General features: G+C 39.0%; 2 protein-coding genes across 2 annotated transcripts in view; one reads left to right on the top strand and one right to left on the bottom strand.

The window, feature by feature from the left end:
* The first annotated feature begins 1,349 nt into the window (after positions 1 to 1,349).
* crebl2 (cAMP responsive element binding protein-like 2) lies at positions 1,350 to 5,167 on the top strand. Its single transcript, XM_060889905.1, is given in 4 exon segments — positions 1,350 to 1,602; positions 2,875 to 3,072; positions 3,832 to 3,936; positions 3,938 to 5,167. Coding segments are annotated over 4 exon segments (378 nt in total). The 5' UTR covers positions 1,350 to 1,587; the 3' UTR covers positions 3,998 to 5,167.
* A 629-nt stretch (positions 5,168 to 5,796) lies between these two features.
* gpr19 (G protein-coupled receptor 19) overlaps positions 5,797 to 11,576 on the bottom strand; it is a 7,163-nt gene continuing 1,383 nt past the window's right edge. The window contains exon 2 of the mRNA XM_060889861.1: positions 5,797 to 7,653. Coding sequence (XP_060745844.1) covers positions 6,361 to 7,629 — 1,269 coding nt within the window. The 5' untranslated portion in view covers positions 7,630 to 7,653 and the 3' untranslated portion in view covers positions 5,797 to 6,360. The remainder of the gene's footprint in view (positions 7,654 to 11,576) is intronic.

Here is an 11,576-nt window from a genome sequence, read left to right on the forward strand (position 1 = left end):
GTGAGAGCTGTTACTAGAGAAACACCGTATTACAAACCTGTCCTTTATGTTACAGACCTAATGCTTATGTAACAGCTGGAATTACAGTCGGTGCTTATACAAAAATAATGCACAACGTTTGACCAGTCGGATTTGAGACCCTTATCTGACTCTGATGCCGTTGGCTAATTTCAGTTGCAAGTCTCTGATAGTACTGTAGTTTCTGCTGTACTTCAATCTGTTGACTAAGGTGATTATTTTTAAATGCTGAAAAAGTAAGGGTCAATAAGTTTTCCGCCATGGGAGAGTCTGACTTTGTGCTAAGCTGCATTATTCTTCGATATTGATATGTTCGATATTTTTGACACAGATTTAATTCTGTTTACACCATTAATTGGTCAGAAGGTTTGGCTTATTTTCGTCTGACCGTAACAAAACTGTAATTCCGTAAACAGGTTTATACGAATGCTATTAATTACTTTATGACAACACTTTTGCAATAGTAACAGCTCATAATGCATCACGTGCTTCACACAAGATCCAAGATAAACAATATGCAGAAATTAAAACTAAGTAAATTGTTACGGCGGTGATGTTGTTTGTTATTTATTTAAAGGTAGCGGTTTGTTGAGTTAAAGGCAGCTTTATACGAAGAACACGACAGCAGCCCGATTCTGCTTCTGTACTGTAACACGGCATACAGTTGAACGCACGTATAATATCATCCGACATTTAATAATTCAGTAGTTTAGTAACATGAGGAGTGACAGGGAAATAATTTGTAATGGCACAACCTACAACCTGTGACGATCAGGGGCTTTTAGCTAAAATAAAGTTAAAATAAATAAAAATGCGTAATCATGAACAAATGCAAGGGCTGGCTTTTAGCTTATAGTCTACATTTAAATCGTTAAAAAGTTAAAAATAAATAAATAAATAAGTTTAATCATGAACAAATGTAGGGGCTTTTAGCTTATAGTCTAATTTTAAATTGTTAAAAAGTTAAAATAAATAAATAAAAATGTGTAATCATGAACAAATGTAGGGGCTTTTAGCTTATAGTCTAAATTTAAACTGTTAAAAAGTTAAAAATAAATAAATAAATAAGTTTAATCATGAACAAATGTAGGGGCTTTTAGCTTATAGTCTAAATTTAAATTGTTAAAAAGTTAAAATAAATAAATAAAAATGTGTAATCATGAACAGATGTGGGATGTGGGTGTAGGAGGAATAACACAGTGCTGTTTGTAGATTAGTTTCCTTCTAGATTAGCAGCCTGGTTCTTTTGCCTACAGACTAAAAAAATGTCAACAATAATGAGAGACAGAAAACTCAAAGTCCCAGCATGCACCGCGCGCAGTGAAAAAAACGTCTAAGGGGCGGAAACGATGCTAAAAACATTAGCGACTCTCGGGGTTTTGTGTTGGTGTTTTGACGCTTAGTTTCTAATAGACACGGATTAAAATCGTGTTTTTGGACCCTCGGGTATCCGTTCACACAGCGTGTGAATAAAAGAAAGCGTTTAAACGTGTTAATTACGTGTTGTTCAGGTGGCTCGTTAGCTAACAAGCTAGCTAGCTGTTTATCTCCAAGTGCAGGTCATCCAAAATGGATGACAGTAAGGTAAGAGATGGTAACTTAGTTTAGTTCAGATAACCAGCTCAGTGCTCTTATTACTGAACAGTAATGTTAGTGATGTTAGTGTGTGCAGATGTGTTCAGTTAAGGTGTGAAATGAGTTGTTGTTTTTATCTGCATGCCAAACTAACCAGCTAGTTAATGACTTAGCTTTCACTAGTCTTTTTTTTGTGTTATTAACTAGCAGCCCACTGTCTGTAACTGGGTTTATTTCACATCTGTTTAGCTCCAGATGTTTTTACAGGTCAAGAGTGTATTTGTGTATGTTGTTTATATCCTGACATAAACATGGACATCAAGAACTCACTCACTTCATTCACAATGTGCTACTTATCTTTCTTAACCTTTATAATGTAAATATTATTTATTGAAATATTTTCATTTATTAAGATTTTACTCCTAAAAACAAGTGTTTCGATTTTTTAAAAATATTTTTTAAAGATTTTTTTATCATAAAAAATAAAAAATTAAAATCGAATTAAAAATAATTTGTTAGAACAAATATATTATATTAATATCCTTGTGATTATTATTATTATTATTATTATTATTATTATTATTATTATTAGGATTAGTAGTAGTATTTGACATGCTATATGTGCCATAGGTTATATATAATTTTATTTTTATTTTAAATATGAGTTTATTATATTGTTGGGTGAACTCGATGCCAAACATGAGTTAATTTTGGTCATTTTTATTTATTTCAAACCAAGACATCATTGCATTTTATATATTTATTTATCCCTTCTGGCTAATTAATATTGAATTAAACATTATATCTAGTCATTTTTTAATGTATTAATTTTCTCTTGCTTAACATTCGTTTCCCTTCTCTTAGCAATTATTTTGAATTAAGATTGTATTTACAAAAAATTGTTTTTTTGTTTTTTTTTTTTTTTTAGTTACAACAAAAATTTCAATAATTGTTCTATAATATCTTTATTTATAACTCTTTTTCTTCTTAATAATGGTAGTAGTGTTATTTTCCATGGTGTTAGTGCTGTTTATTTGATTTATTATATGTGAGTTATGATAATGTTATGACAACTACAGGATGTTGTGGTGCATTACTACCCCAGTGTTGATTAAGTTCCTGTAACTGCACATTCCTCAGTGTTGTATTCATCACTATCACAGCATTTTATTTTATTAAAGATTCAGACTTTATATTCTGTTTTGTTGGAACATTTTTACTGAATGTTACATTTCTCAACGTAACGTTAGCTTAACATCAGTCTCCCTGTTTTCCAAGCAGATGCTTAGCGGAAAGGTGAAGAAACCGGGCAAGCGTGGGCGAAAGCCAGCTAAGATCGACCTGAAGGCAAAGCTGGAACGCAGCAGGCAGAGCGCGCGAGAATGTCGAGCCAGGAAGAAGCTACGCTACCAGTACCTGGAGGAGCTGGTGTCCAGCAAAGAGAGAGCCATCTGTGCCCTGAGAGAAGAACTAGAGATGGTGGGTTCCTCATGTTCTCCGTGAAAAAGTAAAGTTAGACAAGTGAAGACTTGATCAGTGTGCTTCATTTTGGATAAAGTGAACATTAATTGTATTAAAAAGTAATAAAGTAATACACTCACTCACTCATTTTCTACCACTTATCCGAACTACCTCGGGTCACGGGGAGCCTGTGCCTATCTCAGGCGTCATCGGGCATCAAGGCAGGATACACCCTGGACGGAGTGCCAACCCATCACAGGGCACACACACACTCTCATTCACTCACGCAATCACACACTACGGACAATTTTCCAGAGATGCCAATCAACCTACCATGCATGTCTTTGGACCGGGGGAGGAAACCGGAGTACCCGGAGGAAACCCCCGAGGCACGGGGAGAACATGCAAACTCCACACACACAAGGCGGAGGCGGGAATCGAACCCCCAACCCTGGAGGTGTGAGGCGAACGTGCTAACCACTAAGCCACCGTGCCCCCTAAAGTAATACATTAATATGTAAATGTATCCCTTCCCCGTGTTCTTGGATACTCTCCTAGTAATACTTAATTGAGCAAAAATGTTTTTTAAACGTTATTTTAATAACAGTTTGACAGTTTGTTAATATTTTAATAACAGTTTGACAGTTTGTTAATATTTTAATAACAGTTTGACAGTTTGTTAATATTTTAATAACAGTTTGACAGTTTGTTAACATTCCTTGACAGTTTGTTAATATTTCTTCTCTGTGTTTTGTTTGTTTGTTTTTTTCCCCCCAGTACAAGCAGTGGTGCATTGCCATGGACCAGGGAAAAATCCCGTCTGAAATCAAAGCTCTCCTAACCGGGGACGATCAGAAAGGCTCGCAAAGCAGCAGCACCACCAAAAACCCCCAAAAACGGCAAATACAACTCATCAGGCATCAGCCAGAGCAAGTCGACTTAGATTCCACTTAAAGACTTGTGTTAAAATATACAGTCCAGCTCGCTGCAGGCATGGAGGAAGTGATTAATGTAGAGCTGCCCAGACTGGTGTATATGAAGGATGAAGGAGCAGAGCAGCAGTCACACACAGTACAAACAGGGGCTTATTGGGGTTTTGTTGGAGGAATCTGGGTAATGAACACTAAATCACTTCAACTCCACAGTATTCACCTGGTAACAAACATCATTATTTTCTTACCGTCTCAGATTTCGAAGGTTATAGGTGAGGCAGGTCAGAAAGCGAATGTAGAGAGAAGGCACTGGTCTAAGCACTTTAACAAATCTTTTTTGAAGATTTTGCAGAGCACTGGGTTAAAGTTCTTCATTCTTTTGCGTGAAGCCAAGTTATTTCGTATGTGTGTATTTCCTACTGAAACATAACGCACTTTCCTTTTTATCCATCCACATCTGTAAAGCGTGGATGTTTTAGTCACTATAAGCATCTGATCTGTCATCTGTCTACTGTCTGTACATTTTACCATCAGATACTCAGATGTATGTATTACATTAACACCTACACTTACACTTCTGCTCTCTCTTTTTATTTCTGTCTCTCTGTCTCTTTCTCTCTCTCTCTCTCTCTCTCTCTCTCTCTCTGTTACAATCTGCATTAAATATTAGTGTGTATGTAAGAAAACGTTTCAGAACAAGTTCTCATTAAAACTCATACAGAATAAAGAATCATGTTAATTATCATGTCGTGCGATCTTAACTTGTCAATTAACTAAACCAATGTTTTTATTTTTTAAGTAGGCATATTCCACCCAGATCATACAGAAAGAAAGAATTAGTTCATAAATGAACTCTTTGTACAAAACCAAAACCAAAAAACAGTAGCTCGGATTTAACGCTAAAGTATTTTGGACACCATGAATAATTTGAGCTGTTTATTTAAACAATAAAAAAAAAAACTGTTCAGATCGATAATAATGTTCTGTAGAACAGTGACGCATTTTTTTTTCTCCATTTCCTGCCTGTCCATTTCCATTAATGTCATTATTTTGCACAGAAAGATATGGATATTTTTATATTTATGTATAAAGTATGTATAGAACTGTTGGCAAAAGCTGAAACTATTTGTCTATGTAACAAAAAATATGTATAATAAAGATGTGCAATTGCTTAGCGTAAATGTTTGATTTCTTTTCTCCAAGGGCTTGTCAGTGGGTATGAAGTTTTCATTCAGACCTTTTTAACAGATTGTTCATCTCTTTATCTCATATAATACAAAAGTGTCTTTCTGAGATTCTAGGCTTGTCCTGTTCCTGAAGTTTTTGACAAATGTAGAAGAAAATTTGTCTCTGTCAAAAAGATTACAGTTAAAGATATTCTGTCTTTTGGTTTAATGTCTTTTGATGAATGAATTTAATTTCGTTTTGTTCCCAGTGAGACAACGTGTAATTAGGTGTGTAAAGTCAAACCACCCAAAAGCGCACATAGTTAATATTGTGAAATGTCTCGTCATCTTCAATCAGCTTTTATCGGTCGCTCCGTTTTTTATGTGACTGTTCAAAAACCTTTGTGCTTTTTTTTTTTGCGTAAAACTAATTAAATTGCTGAAGCCACAATCACAGGATTCATCTTTTAAACTCCTTGCGCTGAAGACACATCTGTAATGACTTTCTATGAGAGCCGATTCATTGTGTAAATGGATCCGTATCTGTTTAACCCTTTTGGCTGCCCATTAAAATCTAGGTAAAGTCTGTCATCAAATTGTGATCGTCACAGAACGTTGTTACTAATCCGTTAATAAGCCTGCAATTGATGTGCAACTGATGCGTTTTTTATTATAATTCTTTGCTTGTCATTGTTTAATGCAACACAGTTTTGGACATTTACTGGAACAGGACATGTTTCCTACAGGAAGTAACACTCTATGGTAATAAACGAAACGAAACGAAAGCATCATCACAATCGGAGCGTCGTGAGAAAGCGCGTCTCTCGACTGCGGCGTAGATTCATCGCCGTTCAACGTTCATCACAAACCCATGAAACAAATCTAGACTCCATGGACATATAGACAAAGAGAGGCTCATAGTTCTCTCACTTTCCCTCCACAACCTGCTGGTTTCTTTTACATCACAACATTTATGATCATGAGAAACAACATACAACAATTTAATATTAGGTAATGTACTATAGACAAATGACACGATCGTGCTTCTCATCACGAAACACATGAGCATGAGCTAGACACCTGGTTACTATCAGATATTTTTGCTCTTGTCATGTCCTGCTTGTCTGCTTGTCATGCAAGGTGTATTCCAAAAAATGTGAGCCTGAGCACCTTTGAGTTCGTTTGAACGGACATATCACCGTGCCGTTCTATACGAATGTGTTTGGTGGGTTGACGCTTATAGGCCATGCCAGTTTTTTCTCTTTTGCTTCTCGGTCAAAAGTGTCATAAACAGAATCTTTAATCAGAGTTTTTGCCGGCATGGGCAAGTCTACCACACCCACGTAATTTTTTTTAGCTATCCGTGAACTGGCAGTGATGGTGTATGCATTGCTCCGGTAGCACTTCATCGATGACATACAGAACGTCTCTCTCATCCCTCGTCTGAAATTGGCATTGTACACCGAGTAGAGTGTTGGCTTTGAAGCAGTTGAGCTGAACGACATCCAGGCGATCGCAACAAAGAACAGCACCCCCTGCCTGCTAGGGCCGGCAGATACGTCAGGATGCCAAAGCTGCGCTACGTAAAAAGGCATCCACGTGAGGAGGAACACAGTGTTGAGCATAAGAAACATCTTAATGGTTTTCACTTTTGTTCTGGGCACGATGTTCATAGTCCTGCGCACCGTGCGTCCATCCGCGCTGATCCGCCAGATGTAGCGCACGACCCTCTGGTAGAAGGATAAGATAAGAAGTGCCGGAACCAGGAACCCAAACAGGAGGTGAATCAAAGCATAGGCCAGACCATCCCAAGATCCTGGAAGAAAAAACTCGCAGTGTCTTTGTGCAGCTGACGATGAAGATCCGTAGAAGAAGAGGCACGGCGAGACGAAGGCTGCGTCGAAGAGCCATGACGCCAGAATCATGCGTTTGGCTTTTTCCCGAGACACTTTAAAGCTCAGTGGATACACAATGGTATAGAAGCGATCCACACAGATGGAAAGGAGCACGTAGACCTGCACGCCAGGGCACAGGTGCTGGAGGTAACGCACCGCCTTGCAGGCCGCCGCACTCAGGGGCCAATACCCGGACGAGACCTGGAGCAGAACGAATGGAGCGCAGCCCAGGCTCAGCAGCAAATCAGCACAAGCCATAGACACCACAAAGTAGTTTGTGGTCGACTGAGTCCTGCGACTGCGATGTATCACCAGACAAACTAAAGCATTCCCTAAAACCGAGACCAGCCAAAAGACCCCAAATATCAGCCCAAGAATGGTCACTTCTGCCGGAGTGAGCTCATAGGACACACGGGTGCTGTTGGGATGAAACGAGGACGTGTCGAGGTTGCAGACAGGTGTGGGGGAACTGGCTGGGAGACCCGACACATTGTCCCTCTCTGAATTGTTAGGCATCAGATATGTCAGGAGTGTTGTGTGCAGAGATGGCTTCGCAGCGTCCATCGGCAAAGCATACACCATTTCTGTAGCTGTGGTAAGTCAGACCTGCAAAGCAACAAGAGAGAAATGTCATGAATAAAGACTTTCAAGGTTTGCTGATCTGATTTTTAAGCCTGCTTTACTGTTATCTATGCTTGTAACGCTTGCACAATTCCCTCATCATGCTACAACGTCAGAAGACTGTGTTCATGCGCTGTGATGTACATATCTCAAACTGTTCACTATTACTGGGATTACTGTTTATTTTTCCCTAAAGGGATATGACAAAATATGTTTCCATGGCAATCAAATCCAAACAGTCCCTTGCAAACCAAAGCAGCACAGTGGCCTTTTGTGTCCACAGGCTAATATGTCTCGATAACAATTGTTATTCTCTCGTTGAGGTTTTGTCCTGAAAATAAGCTGCAGATCAGCTCTTATGGTGTCCATGGCCATTTTAGCTCATTAGGATTTTCCTGGCTCAGCTAATCGCAGCAACGAGTCGCCAGAGTGCTCGCGGGAATAGAAACAGCAAGGAGGAATTGTTTAATGAAGTTGTACAGCACATACACTGGTAATTACTTCTGAGACAACCTGTGTCTGCTTTCGTGTATGCAATAAAGCTGAGGAAATGATGTCAGCACAATTTAACTGGTAAACTGCTATTCATGCCTGAAAACAGATGAAGGTAAAGTTATGAAGAATACGTTTACATTTCTGGCATTTAGCAGACACCCTTATCTAGAGTGGCTATTAATTTGTATTAATTTCATTTTATACAACTGAAGGTTAAGGGCCTTGCTCAGGGGCCCAGCAGTGGCACTTTTGTGGACTTGGGATTCAAACTCACGACATTCCGAACAGTGTAACCACTAGACTACCACAACCCCAACCAACCATAAATTTCTAGAATTTTAGAAATTCTAGAAAGCTGCCCTGTCCGTACAGATTGGAAGAATATATAAACTCTCTCACTCACTCACTCATCTTCTACCGCTTATCCGAACTACCTCGGGTCACGGGGAGCCTGTGCCTATCTCAGGCGTCATCGGGCATCAAGGCAGGATACACCCTGGACGGAGTGCCAACCCATCACAGGGCACACACACACACTCTTATTCACTCACACAATCACACACTACGGACAATTTTCCAGAGATGCCAATCAACCTACCATGCATGTCTTTGGACCGGGGGAGGAAACCGGAGTACCCGGAGGAAACCCCCGAGGCACGGGGAGAACATGCAAACTCCACACACACAAGGGGGAGGAGGGAATCGAACCCCCAACCCTGGAGGTGTGAGGCGAACGTGCTAACCACTAAGCCACCGTGCCCCCCCACATATATAAACATATTTCTATAAATAGGTTAATTTTTTCATTTAAACATTTGACAGGAATCTTCAATTCAGTGTTTTTATATTTTTGTAGAAAGTAATGTACGTGCACAGCATTTAAAGGATATGATAGCCAAATTTTTTTTTTTTTAGAGTTATACATTATTAAGCCAATTAGCCAACATCTAGATTAGACAAGTTTAAACTTACTCTCTTTGTTAACTCTAAGTGTTCCTAAAATGGCCTGGTTCTGAATGTTGACAATCCTTTCATTCATCATGCTTTGGTTTAGCTAAGGAAGCCTTCAGAAGTATCTGGATGAGGAGTATATGGACTTGCCTGATGCATCCTGTACCTCGATATCTGCTCAGATATTTCTGCCATTGTGGCTACCTTTCAGATTGTACATAGAAACCCTTAGGATAAAAACAGTTCACATCCAAGTCTCTCCCTTTCTTTAGCACATAATCTCACCTGGACATTCGCTGGATTTTTGTGTAATAACGGAATAAAGACTGTCCATGTCTCCTATTAGCTCAAACTGAACATCCTTTCATAAACATTCCCTGGTTCCTCTCAAGGTTTCTTCTGTCATTGTGTCCCGGAGATTAGATTTTCTTTGCCGTCGTCATCTCTGCTTTGCTTTAAATCTACATCTGTATTTCTTTAAAGCTGCTTTGTATTAACAATTGTTAAGAGCAGAGTCCTTTCACACATCATTTGTCTAAGGAAGAAATGGAAAGGGGGCAGGATTTCTGGTGGGTCTGTTAATATAGGAGAACTGAAGATAAGAGTCAGCAATTCTAGGTTCATGTCTATTTTTATTAATGTTTTTCCTATTTCAATCTTATAGCAGTATACAAATGCACGAAAGGAAAATGTGAATAGGTCTGCAATTAAAATCCAATTAAATTGAATTAAAAACAACATTTCAAGGTAGCACCATATTCTGGATGTAGCACTGGACAAAAACACAACAGCATGCGCTTTGCTGTGCAAACACTACACCTGACCTTCACTCTCATTATTCATTAAGTGCATCGAGGGAATGCATGTTAAACACAGAATCCCAAAGACGACGCTCATTTCCCTGCAGCCCTGTGCTTATCTCAGCGCTGTGTTTACCCCAGTGGCCTATTTCCTCTATCTGTGTTCTCCATTCCCCAGCAACAGCAGTTATCGAAACGAGACAGAGCAACATGGCCGCCATTTCTAATCAAATAACTGCTCTATTTGTGTTTTGTTTTGTTTTTTATTAGAAGGATCAGTCATTAGATACAGAACAGGGAGCAGGTGTTGGCATAACCCTAACCCATTTTTTATTTAAAGCTTATTACTAGGAATAAATGCTTAAAATAAGCACCGCTATAAAGACTATAAAGATTATTGGGGAAAAATGACTAAAAAAACATGTAATAGTGGATTATTTGTTAGTATTAGTGATGTTATAATTAAAAAAAAACTTGACATGGTTTAAACTATTCAAGATGTTACTTCTTACTGAGCTGTTATAAGTTGAATTATTTGAAGGGTTTTGATGGCAAATAGTGAATTAATCAATCCTTCTGTGTTACATTGTTCAATTTCACCATCAGTGGTGTTGAGAACATGGGGCTGAAAATGTTTTCGTTGTTTATGATTCACTGTGCCTTGGAAACATGCACAGTATTTTAGGGCAAACTGTGTCACTGTGATGGTTATTAATAGGATTGGTGATATATGTGAAGGTAATTTATGATGATGATGCTGTTGGTGGTGATAAGACAAGTGATGGCTGTGATGGTCATTATTGACCTAGATCATGGTTGTTTTGGATGTTGTGATTGCCATTAATGAGATTGTGGTGTGATGTTGTTATGATGATCATTGATGAGAGTGATGCTGGTTGTGATGGACATTGTAATGGACACTAGTGAGAGTGATGCTGGTTGTGATGGACATTGTAATGGTCACTAGTGAGAGTGATGCTGGTTGTGATGGACACTGTAATGGTCACTAGTGAGAGTGATGCTGGTTGTGATGGACATTGTAATGATCATTAGTGTGAGAGTGATGCTGGTTGTGATGGACATTGTAATGGTCACTAGTGAGAGTGATGCTGGTTGTGATGGACATTGTAATGGTCACTAGTGAGAGTAATGCTGGTTGTGATAGACATTGTAATGGTCACTAGTGAGAGTGATGCTGGTTGTGATGGACACTGTAATGGTCATTAGTGTGAGAGTGATGCTGGTTGTGATGGACACTGTAATGGTCACTAGTGAGAGTGATGCTGGTTGTTATGGACATTGTAATGGTCACTAGTGAGAGTAATGCTGGTTGTGATAGACATTGTAATGGTCACTAGTGAGAGTGATGCTGGTTGTGATGGACACTGTAATGGTCATTAGTGTGAGAGTGATGCTGGTTGTGATGGACACTGTAATGGTCATTAGTGTGAGAGTGATGCTGGTTGTGATGGACATTGTAATGGTCACTAGTGAGAGCGATGCTGGTTGTGATGGACATTGTAATGGTCACTAGTGAGAGTGATGCTGGCTGTGATGGACATTGTAAACCGAAATGGACACTAGTGAGAGTGATGCTGGTTGTGATAGACATTGTAATGGTCACTAGTGAGAGTGATGCTGGTTGTGATGGACATTGTAATG

The sequence above is a fragment of the Tachysurus vachellii genome, chromosome 16 (assembly GCF_030014155.1).
Source record: "Tachysurus vachellii isolate PV-2020 chromosome 16, HZAU_Pvac_v1, whole genome shotgun sequence".
Classification (NCBI taxonomy): Eukaryota; Metazoa; Chordata; class Actinopteri; order Siluriformes; family Bagridae; genus Tachysurus; species Tachysurus vachellii.